Consider the following 19,219-nt stretch of genomic DNA (forward strand, 5'->3'; position numbering starts at 1 on the left):
ATAGGGGTCTGCACCCAGTTTTCCTCTAGCATAGAGGTAGGGAGACAGTTACTAGTTGATACTGCTCAGCTATGGGTGTTCAAGAATACATCAGGCGTAGTAAGGATATCACTGCCATGTAGGCTGTCCTGGACATGGGAGGAACATATCCAAACCCATCCCTGATTCACGTTTGCCCAGGCAAGAGCCAATCATAAAAGGAGGCCAAATAGCCTCTTGTCTCTGACAGGAGAGGTCAGGTGTCCTCCAGGACAGGTGAGCCCAACATGAAACAAGGCAATGGAAGGATGAGCAGTATCTAGCTTGTCCTTACACACCTTGTGTCTGCAGAGTGTTAAGACATGGGTTAAGAACAGGTTAGCCTTTTATAAGGGGTGCTACTGCGGTGGCCAGAAAACAGGAGGAGAAAAATACATGCTGAAACACTGTATGGGAAACCATTCCATTTCTCCTCTCTAACAGCCGAGACCAAGCTTGAAAAACCTGAGCAAGAGTTATCAGGACAACCAGGATCTCCAAAGCAGCCTCTCCAGCCCTCAGTTCCTGCTCCACAGCAGGAGTGTCAGTCTCAGGAGCAGGAGCCAAGGAAGAGAGATGAAGGGAGAGAGCGGCGGCCCTCACAGGAGAAGAGAAGGGACATGGACCGGCACCAAGAGCTGCCTTCTCAGAGAGAAGCAGAGGAAGCCACACCACAGGATGGTGGAGGAAGCAGAAGTGAGTGGCACAGGGCCCAATTTTGGATTCGTCTTGCTTGGACTCCATGAGGCCATCTGCAGAAAGGGCAGCTTTCGTTAAAACCTCTAGAGGCTGTTTCTATGTTGTGCAAATCCATGTATCAAGTGGTGGTGGGCTGTCCAGCTCCAAAGGTGCTGGCAAATTGCCTTTAGGAAAATTAATTCAGGGCAAGCTGGCTTCAGGATGGTGCAGTTAACTTAGCAGGGCAGCAGAAGTCTCTTTTGCCAGAATTTATCCTGGGCTGAGCTCCTCTGAGGAGGGGCCTACTTTCTGATCTGTTTTCTGGGAAGGAAAAGTTAACAATTGGAGGCAGTACTCTGAGCATCTTGCAAAGTGGAGAGGAAAAAAAGCGATGGCTTCCAGTCTCGACTGCAAGAAGCCACGCTGTTGCTTTGAGTGGGTTTAGTTTTACCTGTGCTGTCACAATAAACTTAGATCTGAATTACCTTTTTTTACTATTTCTTTCCTGGCCACCTCCCTCATTGTGCTTCACAGCAATCATGCTGAAGCGTATTACTCGATTCACCCCACCAGAAGTGATTGTGGGGCTCCTGGCCCCATATGTGCGTCTCTCCACATCCAGCGTGCGCATCATGAAGAACAAGGCTGGAAGGATGGGGCAGACCTATGGCTTCATTGAACTGGATTCACATGCTGTAAGTAGTTTCCTGCTTTCACGTGCTCCCTCTGTCGGTATCTATAGTCTGTAGAAGTAGAGAAATCACAGAAATACAAGAAATAGCTGTACTTGTGGTGCAGCTGTCCTGGACTGAGTCCTTTCTTCTGCTTGTCTGGCTAGGTACAGGGAATATCTGATACAGCTGTTGCTCTCTGGCTTTAGGTGCCAAGATAGTCTGTTGTCGCAAGCTGTGATGCTGAGTGAGTTTCTTGCCCAACACATTTCTTTGTAGACCCTCCTAAACTTGAACACCTCTTGGACAGATATTTTGTTTGCAGGAAACGTGAATTCAGTGATTTCTGTCTGCAGAAGGCAAAAATCTTAATTAAGAGACAGTCCCATGTTGGAGGGTTCACATTTTCTGGTTCTGGGTGACTCCCAGACTCCCTAGCTGTGCTTTGGCATTGGTCCAGAGGATGTTCACCAAAACTCTTTGGGGAAACAGTAGCCCTACGAGAATATAGTCCCTAGCTGGCTGCTGAAAACAGTCCTAGGACAAGCAGAGAACCTAACAATGCATTTATCCTTTTTGTCACATTCTAAGTATCCTTCACTAATATTTAGACAAAAGTGTTGTGTTTCCTGTCCTGCTGTGGTCATCATGTAAGCATAAACCCTGTCTTTCAGGTGGACTGGATTTGGGAAATGGGCTTATGTTTCCTTCTCATGGATGTGAAATTGTCCTTTCCTTTTACAGGAGGCGCTGAGGTTGCTAAAGATACTGCAGAACCTGGATCCCCCTATCTGCATTGATGGACGTACAGTGGAAGTGAATCTTGCTACAGGGAGGAGAAGGTATAGACAGATGAGGCAGTAGGCATCAGAGCTAGAAGAAGCTTCAGTGATTGAGCAGTATGGGATTAATCATCATATTGCATGGCCTCTTGTTGTTATCCAGCCATCAAATCCCATAGTGAGGGAATTAATGGGTTCAGCTTTTTAAAAAGCAGTTGGAGATATGCATCTTTACGGATACAGCAGAGAGTGTGGTCATAAGTTGTGGAGACAGTGATCTGCAAAGTCTCTCTGTCTCCTGGGATGGATGCAATCCAACATGTGGCCAGTGAAGATGGTCTTTCTGCCTTTATTGGTCCTGCTGATCATTTTGAGTATGCTGAGATTAATGTGAAGCCAGATTGACATTAACCTGCAACCTTTATTTCAACAGGAATGACTATGGGGAGCATGGTGACAATTCCTACTATGGCCCGGTAGGTCTGCACAGCTTCCCTGCAGGTCACTGGAAAGGGAGGGAGCACTGGGGCTTATAGGCCTGACTTTGTTAGGCTTTTTCCCTTTGGGCTGCAGAAAGTTCAACACGTTTGAAGATGGGATGATAATGCTACTCTGCCCCTAACACTGTGTTTATAATGTACACAGAAGTGCAAGTCAGGGTGCAGATGCTGCTTGAGGGAGTTCTAGGCTGGATTACTCTATACCACACTTTTACAGAGTGAATGTCTCCGCGAATTTTCCCGGAATGAATGTCTCTTCTCTAGTGCTTGTTACTAGACTACAGGGCTCTTCCCATACTGAATGAGCTGGAGGCTTCGATGTGGATTGCTGTGAGCACCTCATTTAAAGATTCATGGAAGCTACAGAGGTCTTGTGCTTTGTAACACTGTCCATTGCTCTGTAGATGAAAAGCTATGTCTGCTTGTGCTCTATTCAGGGTAGCTAAGTGAGCTGTTTTCCTGAACTTTGGGCCTGTGAGGGGGAGGATAAGCAATATGATGTTTGTCAAAGAGTCTCTGATGTGTTTGTGTTGTTCACTTACTCCAGGGCAGAAGGGGCATGAGAGACAGGAGGGGCGGCGAATCACAGAGACGCACCAGAGCACAGTGTAAGTTAAGCTCTGCCTCACTCCTACTGTGGAGACTTTTCTTCCTTAAAAGGCCACTGACATGTAGAAATCAGCCCAAAAATATTTTTAAAGGCTAAGAGTAGGTTTGTTTGCTACACCCACTTCTGAGTTCCTTTGCCAACTTTGTTTAGTCACATTTTCCTATCTGATGATGTGTTTCTCTCTACTCTTACCATGCAAAACTACATGCAGATAAAGGAAACCTGCTGCATGCTTTTCACTGTTGTGGTAAACTGATGGATGAAATCAGCCTGGCAATTACTAGATGAGACGGAAGAAAATACACTTTATGAAGCAGTGCCAGTAGCTGGAAGAACACTCCTGATTGTTTTACTAACTTGTATGTAGTATTGCTGAGCTCTGTCCAATAACACTTTGGAGATGAGAAGTATTCCTCACATTATAGGCCTACCCTTAAGGCCTTTGGCTTTTACTGTAGAAACAGTTTGCTTCCCTTCCTTGTTGGGATCTTTCATGCACCCATGGGGCGGAAAGGATGTAGGGAGTGTCATCACTTTAAACAGCAGACTGTTTGAAAGAGCACAGATCTGCCTTGTTCACAGGGGTGGGTGGACACAGAGCCTAGTACTCATTCTTAGGGAAATTACTGAATTACGTATCTTTGTCCAGTCAAGTGTTGTGGTCTGGTGATCTCAGCGCAGCCCCTGTAAGTGTGTGTTTTGATGTGGAAGTTTTGCCAGAGTCCTAAAACAGAAGAATTGTGAAAACCTATCTCACTTCTTACTCCTTAAAGAAAAGAAGATACAGGTCGAGTGATGTGAGGATGCTCATACCTCTCTTGCCAGGAGAGAAGAATTCTTCTTTCCCACTCTTGATCCTTTCAGCAGTGTAATATTTGCCTATGCTTTTGTCCTTGTAAAAGGCAAGTTCTGCCTTTGGAATATTGTGGTGTTAACTCTTGTCTCTCTGTTCAGCTCCATCAGATGTGTCCACATACATTTATGATCCTGAAACTGGGAATTACTACGATCCCATAGCTGGGACTTACTATGACCCCAGGACTCAGGTGAGTGCATGGGAACATACACACAGTATATTCTTACAAACTGCCCTTCTCTGGAAAGATTTTGCAGCTGGATCCTGAAGACAGGGAAGCATAGGACAGTAGAGAGGCTGAGAGTATTTCTTTCACTCAGTCCTCTGACCTGTATAAAAGGGATACATGTTCCAAAGTATCAACTTAATGAGAGCCTAGGAATCCATTAGTTGAACCAGTTACTGTAGCTGCCTCTTTGGCCTCTGAAGCCCTGCCTTTGGAGGGGTTTTGGTCTCTTTGTTGAGTAGACTTATGGGCAGAGCATCCATGCTAGATTTTACTGAAGACTTGTGATATGTGACTCTATTAAAAGGTGAACAGGAGAGCTCTGTTTTCATCTGTGGTCTCTTTGCTCCCTGACCCCAGCCAGCAGTAGTTACAATGATGCTGAAAAAGAGCCATCTGCAGAGGTTCTCTGGGACTATCATCTTGTTTTCATGATACTGGAGATGTCCGTGTTTGGGGTGAGCAGGGTAGTGTTCTGATGACCTGACTGTGGTAGACTGTCTTCTGCCCCAGCAAAGTTCTGATGCCTTTGCCCTCAGCTGACTGAGGCTCTGCAGTCCCTTCTTAGTGTGCTGGTCTCCCCAGCCCACTAAGGACAATAAGCCCAATAAGAAGGTTGCAGGGGTTTGGCTAAGTCTGTTCCAAATGCCTCTTTCAGAGAGAAGTCACAATAGACCGAGAAGCCTGCTCATCACCTACAGAGAGCAGAAGGCGGCGGCATGGAAGCCAAGAACGGACAAATGAAAGGAAAGAGCCACACAGCAGGGACAATAGGGACAAAAAGGAGAAAGGGAAAAGTACTTCTGCTAAGGTAAATCCCTTTAGGCACCAGGATGATCAGAGGTCTGAGGCTAGGAGGTTGAGGTAAGAGAGGTTAGAAAATAGAGAGTAATTCATAGAGGATTCAAAAAGGGAGGTATAGTGAGGGAAAACAATGAAATACATGGGGTCACCAGCAGACCAGGAACATGGTTGTTGTCTGGCCAGGTGTGAGTAAGTTCCTGAAATTTTTCTCTTGTGACATTAAGTCAGGGCTTCTCATCCCTTCCTTATGGTAAAGGATTCAGAAACATCCAGGTAACTGAGACACACATTTCACTCATACTGCTGAAAGCACCCAGTATTGTGACAGAGCCAATAGAAAAATAGCAGAGATGTTTAAACATACCAACTCGGATAATGACGGAGACTCAGCTCTTCCCTAACCACAGTTCCTGCCCCCTCCAAACATCACAGACAGGCAGGAAGATGAGGCAGGCAGTGCAGATGGGCTGCAAAGGTGAACTGAGATAGAATGCAGATAGGAGTTTGTGATGGCTATCCTGTACAATCCGTCCCAGAGTCCAGTCCCAGTCCTCAGCAGTGCCTTTCAGTGCTGCTCCCAGTGAGCAAGTGCTGTCTCCCCAGCGTAGGGAGCTGCTGGTTGGGAGTAAGTGCCCAAAGTGATGTTTGAGCGTGGGTGCTTGGAGCAGGGTCTCCCGCAACAGTGTCGTGATACTGACTGGGCCTGAGGAATGCCAGGAGAGTTGATAGAAGTGATTTAGCCACAAATGCAGAAACTTTGTTTTCCTCCTTGCCTGTTGGTCTGGATACACTCTGTGGCATGACCAGCCCTGGGCAGTTGGGACCCAAGGGGTGTAATTGTCCCTGAGGTTGGAACCAAGCCAGCCAAGGAGTCTCGTCTGGTATGGAGGATGCCTGCTTTCAAGGGCACTGACTTAGGAGAAACACAGTGTTGTCTGAATGGAGGGTGAAAGCATCTCCAGTAGAAATCCTTCTGTCATTTTTACCAGCTGCCTGGTTTCTCTGGATGCTCAGAAGTGGCTTCCTGGCTGCTGTGTGCACTTTTGGACCCCTGTGCTGCTGATGGCCTAATGCCCAATCTTGGTTTTTTTCAGAACGAGCCTGGAGAGGAGAGGTTCTTTGCAGAAGACGTCTTCAAAAAGCCGTTGCCTCCCTCTGTGAAAAAGGATGAGAGTGCAGGCCTGGTAAGATGTTGTGTAGCACTTGTCTTCTCCAGTCAGGTATGAGTAGCTAATGAACTGCTAAACTAGAGCATGTCCAGGGCTTCAGACCCGTTTACTGTAAAGCATGTAGACGTGAAGCTTCACCCCAGCACGCTCTTTGTGCTGCTGAGTGTACAAATGAGCATCACAGGCTCATCCTGCTGCAATGCTGGGTGGCTGCAGTCTCTGGCGTTCTCTGTCCAGTATAAGGAAGATCCTGAAAACACCACCACACTGGTTGAGCCTGGCCATATGTTGTGCAGCAGACACAGCAGAGAAAACTGGTGGTGTTCTTTCCCCTCCTCACCTATAGTACTTGTGCTTTGTCTCATCTCTCATGGCCAAGCAGGACTGTAACTCTTCCTGGAGTGATGGGTTTCTCTGCTCCAATGCTGGCTGGCTGTGGGGGTGGCTTTGCACCTGGTCTCTGTGTCCTCTGTGCACAGAGGTGTCCAAATGTGACCTGGCCCTGCCCCAGCTCCCTACTGGTCTGAGGCACGGCTGGAGCTGCTGTCAGCATGACAGTCCAGCAGAGAGTGAGAGTGGGAGAGGCTGGGACAGCATGGTGAGCTGCTGCAGCTTTCCCTGAAACCAAGGGCATAGCTGCAGGAGAGCTATGGATTCCCCAGAATGGGAATGTCTGCCGCCAAAACCACCACCTCATTTCTGCCAACTGCCTGGTTTCCTTGGAGGCCTGTTTAAATGGGTGCTTAGCTATTGCATGCAGTGAGTCCATGCTATGGTGGTCTTAACACCTGATCTTGACTGTTTCAGAATGAGACTGGAGAGGAGAAGTTTTCTGCAGAAGACGTCTTTAAAAAACCATTACCTCCCTCTGTGAAAAAGGATGAGAGTGCAGCCCCGGTAAGCGGCTCCATAGGATTGGGTTTTGCCTTGTTTGAGCCTGGGTACAGGACTAGAGAGGCTCACCAAAGCCTGGCCATGATCTTGAGTGACAGAGGTGCCAGCTTCTCATGCCAGAGGAGAGAGCATTAGAGATGGAATGGTGAAGGCAGTCTGTTTTATAACTCTGAGATTGTTTGTGGGCTTCTAGCAGGGGGAGATTTAGTACCTGCATTTAAGCAGGGTCTCCTCAGACAGAAAACTCTTCCAGCTGCCTCCAGACTAAGGAAGGCCAAACTTCACTGATCTCCATGGCTAGAGAAAGTGGCTGACAGCAGCTCCCCGCCAAATAGCCACTGCTTCAGTCAGCTTCTTGTGCTTAGGTGTGTGGCAGATTGGGAAAGCCTGGCACGAAAGCACAGCCTGTCTAGAGAACAGAAGGGTGTCTACCCTCTGGTGTCCAGCCAGCTTCTTTCCATTCCCTGCCCATGCTGGTGGTATGCTGCTCTCTGGCTCTTGGGCTGGAATGGAGACAGAAGTCATGGGGAGGTTGGTTGGGGAAGCAGAGCCCCGCATGGCAGGACAGGCTTGATGCTACAAATTGTCACACTTTTCTGCCTCTTCCCTCAGCCCAAGGTGGTGAACCCTCTGATAGGACTTCTGGGAGAGTATGGAGGAGACAGTGACAACGAAGAGGAGGAGGAAGAGGAGGAGCAGTCACAGGTGCAGTGGCTGCCGCCTCCCCACCCACCAGCACAACGTGAGGAGCAGCCGAGGAAGGCCAAGGTCAGCGACGACAAGCTGACTGACTGGAACAAGCTGGCCTGCTTACTGTGCAGGAGGCAGTTTCCCAACAAGGAAGTGCTCATCAAGCATCAGCAGCTTTCCAACCTGCACAAGGTATGGGGGAGCTGGTGGCTGAGGAGTTGTGCGTGTGCTGCAAGCTGCCTTTGGCTCAACAGCTTTGTGATCTGCAGAGAAAAATGCGACGGTTGGGTGGGAAGAGCTGTGCTGAATTTGACACAGTAACAGGCAAAGTTCCCATCAAAGCTCTGTTCAAAGCATTGTGTGAGCTGTTTGTTTCTGCCATGGGAGTGCTATAACATCAAGGTGTGACTTTTTAAGCTGTAGCAAGATAGCTAAGGCTTGGGGAGAGTGGGGTGCTGGCACACATGAGTGTGATAGCAGTGAGAACTTAGCACATGTCTCCCCGTGTTCTGCATTGCCTTTGAGCTCTTGCTTCTAGGAGGGCCAAACTGCATGCAGGTTAAAATAGGACTGGTTGCCTTACTTACTGTGGAGAAGAAGGCATCCTGGCCTCTGTGGGGGAGCAGGTAGTCTGGGCTGCAAAAGAAGCTGTTCCATCTGGTATAGTCCAGGTGCAAGAGCATGCCACTTTATTACCTGTACTCCTTATGGGTGGAGCAAATGACCCTGACAGCTTGTATCCTCTGCTGACACTGGCTTTTGCTTTCCTCCTTCCAGCAAAACCTGGAGATACATATGAAGATCAAACGATCTGAGCAGGAACTGGCATATTTGGAGAAGAGAGAGCGTGAGGTGGGTCTGCAGTGGTGGGCAGACTTCTGTTAGTGGTCCTGCATTAGAGGGATGTCGGTCCCAGGCAGACCCTCCACTTATGCACCTGTATCTGCAGCCTGGACATTAAATGCCTCCCAGAAAGTCTTAGACTGAACTGTAGGCACACTCTGCATTTGGACCTGTAGATAGTGCTGTGGCTTCTAAGAGCAGGTCTTTCTCCTCCCAGAAGAAGGTTCTGTTGCCCTGCAAGCCGTTGGCCTTTGGGCTAAGTAGGACCCAGATTTCCATCTAAAATTGATGCCTGGCCAGGAATGGGAGAGTTATAACTGTCTCTTGTTCGGAAGGTAGCAAAGCTGCTCCCAGTGCCGTAGCTGGACGGCTGCAACCACAATTCTGGGTCAGCCCAACAGATGCCATCAGGACAGAATAAGTAGATTGTAGGTCCTAGAAACATCCAGGGTTTGTGGGTCCCCAGGACAGATTTGCAGCCAGCTGAGGATGAGATGAGACCTGACTGCAGAGCAGTCTCCTGTGGGGTGTTGAATACTTCGTAGCTCCTGTATTTACTTTGTTCTTTCTGTTGTGAAGGGGAGATATAAAGACAAAGGAAACGACCGGAGAGAGAAATTCCAGCAGATGGATTCACCAGAGAGGAAACGACTCAGATACGACCGGGACTCAGAGGGGTAATGGCTGCTCTTGGTTAGATCTCTTTGGGGCTGCTGATGCCAGGATGGCATGTGTGCTGCTGGCACGCCAAGGCCAGTGGGGTGGATCTGCAAGAGTAACAGCCAGAAGGGCTGTGATTCTTGTGGGTAGAGTTCCCCAAAGTGTGAGCCTGTTGTGCTGTAGGACTTCTCAGAGAGGGCAGGAGAGGGCCAGGGGTGCGTAGTGCAGGGGTGGAAACGAGGATTTAGTGGAAAGCAGAGACAAGCTGCCTGGGTGAGATGGGGGGTTTAAGTGTGCCTAGCCAGGCGCAGGGAGCAGAATGCAGCCTGTTCCCATGCACCTCATCCTTAAGGCACTTGCTGTCCTCCTGTCCTGGCATCTAGCCATTGAAAGAAAGAGCAAAGCTGTGTTTCATCTGTTCCACTGACTCAGAGGAACAGTAGAAGCTGTTTCCATCTCATTCAGAGTAGGTGGAGGAAGAAAGTGCGTGCTATGTGGAGCTCTCAAAAGGCCTGCCTGCTGCAAGCTCACGTGTTCCAGTGGGCAGAGGAACTGCTAGGCATGCGTAGAAGACAAAACTGGTTATGTGCCTGTTCCCTTCTGGTACAGCACCTCAGAAAGACACCTTTCCTCCATGTCTTGCAGTTTAAAAATCCACGTCTTCTCTTTCCTGTTTTCCTGGAATAGCTGTGGATAAACTAAAGCAGTTTGTGTGCAGCATCAGCAGCAGCCAGAAAGTAGAACTTGCCTGAAGGAAGCTATTTTTGTGCTGAGTGGTTTGCAAAACTATGGGGTTTGGTTAATGGTCTTGGATGAGTAATGACCAGGTGGGAGAAAGGGTGTCCAAATCAACACTGCACCTATTGAGCTCAATGACCACAGCACTGGGAGAAAAGAAAGATCTAACAGAGCAGCAGGGATTAGACTTCACTTTCTAGCTATTGCTAAAATTCGGATTAAGAAGTGCAAGCACAGAATGCTCCTGGCTTGCTCGTACCGTAAATATTTTGGAGTCTGAGCTCATTTCCTGTGCCCTGGTGTATTTTCCCCTGAGGTGAGACAAGGAGTTAGGCGGTCAAAGGTGTCTGAGCCCTGCACACAGAATCCACTGTGTTGGTTTCCTTGGGTGGTGTGCTTCTTGCAAGCAACTTGGGTATCCTCAGGAGAGGATGGAATGTCAATGAAGGTGCTATTAGCAGAGCTAAAAATCCCTGGCATGTGTTCAAAGCATTGCAAAACTGGACAATTGATTTTGCATCTTTTGCAGTGATTATGACCCAAGGATTGATAGTAACAACAAAGGGAACCGAATGTTGCAGTCCACGGGGTGGAAGAAAGGCTTTGGCCACAACCAGCAGGGCACAACATCACCAATGGAGGTGAGTCTTCCCTTCCTTTCAAAACACATCACTGTTCTCCAGCCGGTAATGTCTCCCAAGATAGCTGGAGGGATTTCCCAGCCAGAACAAGAGTCAGGCTGCAAGTCTCGGCACCCACTTGATGGAATAATATGTGTGCGCTAATTAACTTTGCAGGCTGGGAGGGGCTGCAAGTATGTTGGCAGTGGAAAAAGGTTAGAATTTATATGGATCTGGAGTGGTTGAGAATAGAGTAACAGTGAGCAGGCAGGGTATGAGCATCTGATTAATACCTGCCCAAAGCCAGGCTGGGGTTTGAGCAGGTCACCAGCCCAGTGCTCTGCAGCCACGTGAGCTGGGGGAACAGGTGAACCTCCTCTGGGGAGGTGTGAGTGTAGCCAAAGCCACAGGGCACGTGGTACTATTTGTCTACTCTGCTTAGTGCTTGTGAGGCTCTTGCTGCCATTCTGGACTCAGATGGGAATACCAGGGTATGTCGTCTGATGAGGAGGACAGTCTCCATCAGCAAAGGGCTTCAGGGATAGGCAGGGTTGGGGGAGATCCTGCCTTCTGGGACAGGCTCCTCTCTCAGTGGACCTTAATTTGCTGCAGAGGGTTTATCTGACAAGCGGCCTGGGGTAGGGACTGCTTTCCCATTGCCCAGGGGCACGTGAGTAGTGACGGCAGGTTTGTTGCCTGGCTGCCTCGAGGCTGCTGCAATGTCAGTGCTTCACCAAGGGGCAGGCAACTTGCAGTGCAGCTCATGTTGCGACATTCAGCTTGCAGTCGAGTATATCATTAAAGGCAAATATTTGAGGTTTTGTGACGTGTGTTTGCTTGAGCCCACACACACAAGTCAAGATTCCCTCTTCAGTGCAGACAGCAGGAACCGGGCCCAGCTGTTGCTCCATCCTCACGGAGAGTTTCCTGTGACCATAAAACTGGCTTTGTTGAAGAGCCAGCTCCAGCGATGTGCTCTGGGAGGTCTGACCTCCGATCAGGGCTCTGTGGACTGAATGGGGGGAGCTGATTGCAAAGCATAGCCCTTGTACAATTCCTATAAAGGCCTCCCAAAAGAGCCTTAGAGATGTACTTTCTTTTCACTTCCAAGTCATGCTGGGCAAAGCCGTATGCCCACTTCAGCCCCACAGGACTTTGATCTCTCAGCCTAATCGATGACATCTCTGGGATTCAGATAAGTCAGACTTAAAAGCAAGAGAAACTTCCAGCCTTGGGCCTGCTCTCATGGGCTAACTCTAGGCAGGTATTACTGAATAATTCAGAGTGTTAAAAACTGGTTGAAATTCAAAATGAGCTACCAGAGCCCATGGGAACTCTATTAGAGGAGAAAACAGCTGAGCTTGTGCAAATGCAGGCTAACTGCAAACAGCTCCCCAGGAGCTCAGCTCTCTTGCTGGCGCTTTCCTTTGCTGGGTTTGGATCCTCGCTCACACACAGCTGCCTCTCGTCTGCTGGCGCGCCTGTTTTGGCTGCCCACTCCCACCCTGCCGTATGCTTGTGTTGGTCTCCGCAGCCGATCCCTGTGGTTTGATCCTCGCCGGGCATTTGCTGGCAGTGTTTTTGTTGCCCGCAAAGGGCCAATAGTTTCTCCCGAACAGCTTTTGGAGGAACACAGTGCACTTGCTGTTCCTCCTCTCCTGGATCCACACGGGAGCAGTCAGCTGTCCTGAAGCAGCCTGGGGGAACCTTTTTTCTTTACGGGCAGCTGGCGAAGAGGAGAAATCACTAACACAAGCTGTGTCTGTTTTCAGGCAGAAAATCGGAAGAAGGGCCCTGGCCTGGGGGCCCAAGGGAAGCCCAGCAAGAGGCAGTCCAATGAGACCTACCGTGACGCTGTCAGGAGAGTCATGTTTGCCCGCTATAAGGAACTTGAGTGAATGGTGGAGAAAACTCCAAGCCTGTCTCTCTCCATCTCCATCTCTTTCTCTCTGTGTCATGTTCTTTTGGGGGTTTGGTCTTTTTTTTTTTTTTTTTTTGAATTGTTACAGGTTTTGCTGCTAGAATTTTTTTAATAAAACTGAAAATTTGTCAATGCTTGTCTCTTGCCTAAAATGGTATGTTTTAAAAGCATGTGATGCTTTGGAAGATTCCCATCGTGTTTTGCTCTCTGCTGATGAGGTTCCTGGGAGTTGCAGCCATGTCAGTAGGGCTGGGACAGGTTTGGTCACTTGGTGGCCCTGCCAGCAGTGCCACTGTCCTGCAGTGCGTTCCTTGCCAGCTCACGGACAGATGTTCCTGATGCCGTCTACTCATGGTCAGGATGTGGGCTGGGAGCAGGGACAGCCTGAAGGCCTGGGAGGAATTCAGGAGCAGGAGCGACCTGTGTGGGATTCATCCTGGCTGTTAGCAAGGACAACTGGGTTCAATTAATAGCAAGAGCTTAATGGCTAAAGGTGATCTAATTAACACTGGGTGTCACCTGGGCTTCCCAGCCAGGGCAGAGCCCTCCCCTTCTTCCCCACAGAGCATGGGGAGGGCTGGATCTGGTGGCAGTGGTGTTGGGGACCCTTGTGGGGACGTAGCCATGCTGGTCCGGGGTGGCTGGTGCTGTCTAGTGGCCTGCAAGGGACTTTGTTTGTCAGAAGAAAAGCCATTTTGAGCAGGTGCTGCTTGCACAGCCCAGGGAGGCGCAGAGGCAGCTCCTGGGCAGGGACGTGTAACGGGGGTGGTTTGGCCGAGTGTGGCCTGTACGGATAAGGACGGTGGCTGGTGGAAGCAGATCCCGTGCCCGATGGGCAGGAGGGTGGTGCTGGAGCTGCGCTGCCTGGCATCCACTGCTGCCGTCCTGCTCGCCTGGCAGAGAGCGGGCCGTGACATCGCTTTCAGGTATCCCAAAAGAGGGAAAACAGGAGACATGGAAGCTGAAGACAGCAGGATTTGCAGGTGAAGGGCCACCTGCAACAGCTGACAACTTCTACAGGCAGCAGCAGACCTGTCCAAGCTGCGTCTCCTTGTCTGTGACACAGGCAGCCCCAGAGAAGTGTGGGGGACTTGCTCGCTGGCACCCTGGTCCTTGGTGCTGCACCCAGTGATGGTGGAGGTGGGGACGACCACTGCGGTGCTGGTGAGTACGTGGGTGTGAGGGGAGGGAGCGTGTGTGCCTAGGGCAAGTCGTGTTGCTTAGAAAGGGTCTGTCACAGCCCCCTCCTGCCAGAGAGCCCCTCCGTGCCAGGTCTAGGGGCTCTGTGCAAACTGGGGGAGAGGAGCTGCTCAAGAAACTGGCTTTAGAGAACCATGTGGAAGTTTAGATGGAGGAAAGGTCACTCTAATGCTTGTGCATTAAAACTAAGACACTTGGGGACCACAAGGCACAACCAGCAGCCAGGAGCAGCTTGTCTGGGTCTATAGATTGGGAGGGTCTGGGTAATGATAATAATGGTGGTTTTAATGGGCGTATGGGTGATGGCGCTGAACCACAGGACCCCGATAGTTCTGTTAGAGTGAAAATACTGAGGAATTATTGTAAACTGGAGCCTGAGTGAGTAATGCAAAATCTCAAAGCACAGCAACCCTTCACACTCCTCCTAGTGATCTCCAAATGAGGGCGAAGAATTTGGAAAAAAGTGCAGAAGGAGCCCCTGACTGTTACTGAGGTCTGCAGCCTGGCGGCAAGCTGGGGCTTCAGTCCCTGAGGGAGTCCCGGGCTCACAGGGGAAGGATGGGGAAGATGATGGGCTCCTGGGGATGAGCCCCCTGAAAGGGAACAGTCGTGGTGGCGTGAGGTCTGGAGGAGCAAGCTGGTGCTCTCAAGTCTGGAAATTATTCATGCACAAAGGGGAAAGAAGCATGACTATGATGGGACATCATTTTCAGCAGCGCTGGAGAGAAGTGGGGAATTTAGGAGCAGATCAGTAGCTGCTGCACAGGCTGTCCTGCACCTGGGGGTACCAGGCATCTGCGTGTGCCATAAATGAACACCCACAGAGCATCATTCCCAATCGAAATAGGAGGAAACCTTCACAAGCACCAACTGCAGGAACCTCTATCTGATTTTATTAATTTGCTAAGTGGGTACATCCATCTTAGTGAAAACCTGTTAACGACTGATGATATGTAATTAATTAGAAGATAATAAAACAGATAAATGTAAGAGCAGTTTCCTTTGGACAGATGGACCTCACTAAATAATGTATGTTCCTTGGCTTAGCTTTGCGCTCGCTTGCTTGCTCGCTTGTAGTCAGCGTGATGTGCATATGGGAAAGGAGAGGCAACGCAGCACTTTCCTTGTAGGCCAATTGCCAGGGCTTGAGTCAGGAGCAAGAGAGGAGCAGGAACAGACTGCAGCGAAAAGAGGGGGAAAAAGTTAATAAACCCCCCCCAATTGCAAAGTGCATCTGTCTCCAATCAAGAGAAAACCTTTTTCTCTCACTGGAGATAGAGCTACCTCCCGTTAGTTATATTAATCATAGAAATACTTGATTTGTTGGCTTCCATTATTTTAAGGATCATAGTAAATGGTTATGGGAAATCACAAATATTGCTGTGGCTTAAGTTGTTGGAACAAAGCCATGTTACTGACTAACAGAAGTGTGGGATTTCAAGGGGTTGTGCTGCATGTGGCATGAAAAACGCCACTCGCCTAGACTGAAGAGAGTATCCCAGTACCAGCTGATGGGAAATCAAGGTAATCCCTGCATTTGATATTGGCTTAATTCCTCTGAATTCCTGTTCCCCAAGGTAACCCAGCAGGTACCTCTGTGTATTCCCTTGAAGATGTGCGCGTATATGTAAGGTGTGTACATATACACATAGGCGTGATGTCCGCCCATGCTGTGCATCAGCTGGGGGATATCCAGGATTAGGGAACGTGGAGGAGCCTTCCACTGGGGTTGGGGTGAGGTGACTGGAACGAGGTTATTAATGAACTGGAACAGATAAATAGAGTGAGAACCTAAAAGCATTAAAAAGAAGCACCAAGCCAGAAAACGTCATATTCTCTTAGGAAAACAGCAGCATAGGTGGTGATGTAAAATCCCTGCCTGTTTGTCATTGGTAGAGTGGCTTTGATGTCTTTAATATTTTTTTGAAGGATGGTCACCTAAAGCCACAGCTGTATTGTAACTACCTTTATATCTTATAATTATTTTGTTTGTATTTCAGAGATTATTCACAACTGTGCTAGTGCTGTTGCCATGTTCAGCATGGTGCCTTGGGTGCCATCCTGTGACGACGAGTACGACTGAAGATTACAATTTATTTTTTGGAAGAGTATTGGAAAAGATCACAGGGTAAATCCTGTGTTGGAGCAGTTGATGGGCACGGAGATGTTATTCACAGGAGGAGGGCTGGGCCGATCTGTAACCAGTACTAAGGTGGGTATGAATGGAAGTGTGTGTGCAAGGAAGCCCACAAAGAAAAGGCAGAACAAGGCTTTAAAAAGATGGCCCATATGGGTAAGGAAGGACGCTGCTCCTGGGACGTGGCTGCCAGGCTGTGCTCAGCCCAGGGCTGATCTTAGGAACAGGCAACAGGAGCCACGGACTTCACGTTGGCCGGTTTGGGGGGGAACCAAAGGGGAGGTTAAGTCCACCGTTTAGAGGGTGGGAGGCATAGGCAGGGCACTTCTACTTGGACCCCTGCCCAAGGGAAGGTCCATCTCAGAGCTCCATCAGCCACAAAGGTTGGTATGCAGGAGGCTCCTTCGGACATTGAGAGTCTCTGGAGCAAGAGCCGCTTTTCCCCACCTTTCCCAATGTAAAGCAAGTAGGCAGTCTTTGATTTCCAGTATTTATTCATGTTAATATTGATACAGCTGTGATTCAGGACCTCGTAAGTGGAACATACTGATGTAAAGAGCTGGAGTTGTGCTTTCTAAAAAGAAGAAAAGAGCAAGGTGGGATGAGGGAAATATCTGTAAAGGGGAAGGAGAGAGAGAAACCAGTGAACGTGCTTCCCTCCACAGTTGTAACCTGCTTCAAGAAGAGGAGAGGTGCAGCTGGAAGGAAGATGGGGCTGGGGTTGCCCCTCTCAGCTCCAGCACAGCCAGGAAAAGACAGAGGCAAGTTGTCCTTCTGCAAGGTGGGAGCAGGACTTTTCTGCTGTGGGTTGACTAAAACAAGTGCTGCTTTATCTCAGTTGCAGCTCGCTCCAGGTTTCATTCCCAAGAGCAGAAGTGACACAGCCTTTTGCTAATGTGAGGTTCCTGCTCAGCTTCCCCCAGGACTTCCACGGCAAGGGGGGCATGGGCTGCAGGGAGCAGAGCCAGTCGGCAGCAGCAAACACCCTGCAGTGAATATACACCGTGGGGCTGCTTCCCTCTGCAGCGGGACACCAAGGTGGGGGTCCACAAAAGCTCATGACTGCTCCTTCTGCAGAGCAGGCACACTTACTCTTTGCAGCTCTGGTTGGAGTGTGCAAAGATGGTCCAAAAAGCCATCCAAGGGATGGGCACAGGACGAGGTATCTGTCCTCCTGCAGCACGGACCTGAGAGAGCAAAATGTGTCTTACTGGGGTAGTGCAAAGACTGAGACCAGAGCGGGCCACGTCTCCTTGACCTGGCAGATCCATTTGGGGACCCTCTCTGAAATGCTTTACACGGTTTGGCGTAGAAAAATATCACATCTCTACAGCCCAGGCACACCCACTCCATCAATGGTGGCATTAACCCCCCTGTTTTTCTCAAGCAGAGGCAAAACCTGATGCTCCACAAATTGGGTTTCTACCACTCAGCTGCAAGTGAACTAAAAAAACCCCAGCCCCCAGGGATTTCTTGACTAATATCACAAGTGCAGCTACTGCTGGACATCAGGGGCATTGCAGACTTGTGCAGGTACGGCTGGACTTCACACTCAGGCAAGTCCTCAGCAGGCAAAGTTCTGCCAGGACACCCCCAAAAGCACAGGACACCAGCAAGCAGAACATGAGTGGGCTACAGTTCTTCTACTGGTAAAATCTTTAGGAGTGAATACATTGCAATTAGCCACTTTTTTACCTGTCTTTCAAACAAATCCATAGGCCTTCTCTTTGTTTGAAATGAAAGAGAAGAGCAATAAAAATTTGTACGTGCCTCTAGTTAAATATGGGAAGATACCAGAGGAGTATCATGAACAATTTTACTCATTTAATGTTTTAAGATAAGAGGAACAGGAGTTCAATGTCCAGAGGAGGTTGTTGCTCAAATCATGCCCCCATTTTAACTTAGGTTATATATTTCTGTGTTTATCCATATACAAACAAGAAAGACCATCCTCTTCTTTGTTCCTTGCACTGGGGACATTATGCTTTCAAATGTCAACAAGTATAGTCTTTGTGAAACTGCACTTTCATGGACTTCCATCCAGTAGCACAAAGATTCAAAGGAAGGTGAGTGACACTATAAGAAGTCACATAATGACCAGAATAGCCGAGATAAGCACAGACACAAGCCCTTGTCCAAATTGTAAGTGGATCTTCTTTGCCAGCATATTTTGAAGGGGATACGGTTTGGCCAAGCTGCTTCTGGGGTGTGTGTGGGGAAGGGGTTGAATGGGACAAGATGGCACCAGGCTGACCTGCAGCAGCACCCCTCACCATGCTAAAACAGCGCTGGCCCAGAGAACTAACACTGTGAAAAAAACTTCCCTACAGCAACGGGCAGCCGAGAGGACACGCTCCTTCCATACTAACCTCCCAGTGCTCAAACTCTGTCATGTGTGCTCAGGGTCCTGCTGCTGCAGCACATCCCTCGACGCATGTTCCCCACCACCCTGGGCATGACGTTGTCCACTGACTCGTGCAGGTTCCTTCCCTGGCCCCCGCTGCCCTCCTCCCTTGGGGAGGTGCACGTGCTGCTGGGAGGAGAATAAGTTGTGCTGGTTACTCCCAGCAGAGGAAAAAGGCAGAAGCAGTTGATAGGACAGGGGGTAATAGTTTTAAACTAAAAGAGGGTAGATTTAGACTGGATATAAGGGAGAAATTTTTTATGATGAGGGTGGTGAAACACTGGCACAGCTTGCCCGGAGAGGTGGTAGATGCCCCATCCCTGGAAACTTTAAAGGTCAGGTTGGATGGGGCTCTGAGCAACCTGATCTAGTTGAAGACGTCCCTGCTCACAGCAGGGGAGTTGGACTAGATGACCTTTAAAGGTCACTTCCAACCCAAACCATTCTGTGATTCTATAGCATTTCCAGTCATGGAGGGGAGATCCGCAGCTTGCCGTGATTGTGCTGGTCTGTAACCAGCATCTGCTTCTTGCACTGGGGCACACAGGGCTGGCCCCATCCCCAGGGAGCTGAAGTGCATCAGCAACACAAAGACCAACCCAGCTGTACACAGCGCTGCCGCAAGCACGTCTCATCGCTTCCAGGAGCACGATTCTGCTCCATGCACGTGTTCCTCAGCCCTTTTGCAGCCTGGAGGAGGCCAGTCCCATCCAGCTGATAAAGCGCACCTCGCTTCCCTGCGGAGTGCTTCGGCGTGCTGCAAGAAGGTGGGGAACGAGAGCATCACACCCCTGGGGG

The 19,219-nt window shown here is 49.3% G+C and overlaps 1 protein-coding gene across 3 annotated transcripts in view; it reads left to right on the forward strand.

Annotated features, from left to right (window-relative positions):
* The window catches only part of RBM6 (RNA binding motif protein 6), a 54,578-nt gene extending 41,766 nt beyond the window's left edge, over window positions 1-12,812 (forward strand). For 2 of the 3 annotated variants that reach the window (XM_010561553.1, XM_010561556.1), the window contains exons 9-21: window positions 463-714; window positions 1,231-1,391; window positions 2,112-2,209; window positions 2,583-2,625; window positions 3,197-3,257; window positions 4,214-4,305; window positions 5,000-5,152; window positions 6,240-6,329; window positions 7,122-7,211; window positions 7,821-8,090; window positions 8,676-8,750; window positions 9,321-9,418; window positions 10,669-11,966. In XM_010561553.1, the coding sequence (XP_010559855.1) occupies window positions 463-714; window positions 1,231-1,391; window positions 2,112-2,209; window positions 2,583-2,625; window positions 3,197-3,257; window positions 4,214-4,305; window positions 5,000-5,152; window positions 6,240-6,329; window positions 7,122-7,211; window positions 7,821-8,090; window positions 8,676-8,750; window positions 9,321-9,418; window positions 10,669-10,924 (1,739 nt within the window). In that variant the 3' untranslated portion in view covers window positions 10,925-11,966. Of the gene's footprint in view, window positions 1-462; window positions 715-1,230; window positions 1,392-2,111; window positions 2,210-2,582; window positions 2,626-3,196; window positions 3,258-4,213; window positions 4,306-4,999; window positions 5,153-6,239; window positions 6,330-7,121; window positions 7,212-7,820; window positions 8,091-8,675; window positions 8,751-9,320; window positions 9,419-10,668; window positions 11,967-12,531 lie in introns of those variants that run through there. The other variant, XM_010561554.1, reaches the window with a different exon arrangement.
* The last annotated feature ends 6,407 nt before the right edge of the window (window positions 12,813-19,219 follow it).

Source organism: Haliaeetus leucocephalus, unplaced genomic scaffold, assembly GCF_000737465.1.
Source record: "Haliaeetus leucocephalus isolate CR32 unplaced genomic scaffold, Haliaeetus_leucocephalus-4.0 Scaffold148, whole genome shotgun sequence".
Lineage (NCBI taxonomy): Eukaryota > Metazoa > Chordata > Aves > Accipitriformes > Accipitridae > Haliaeetus > Haliaeetus leucocephalus.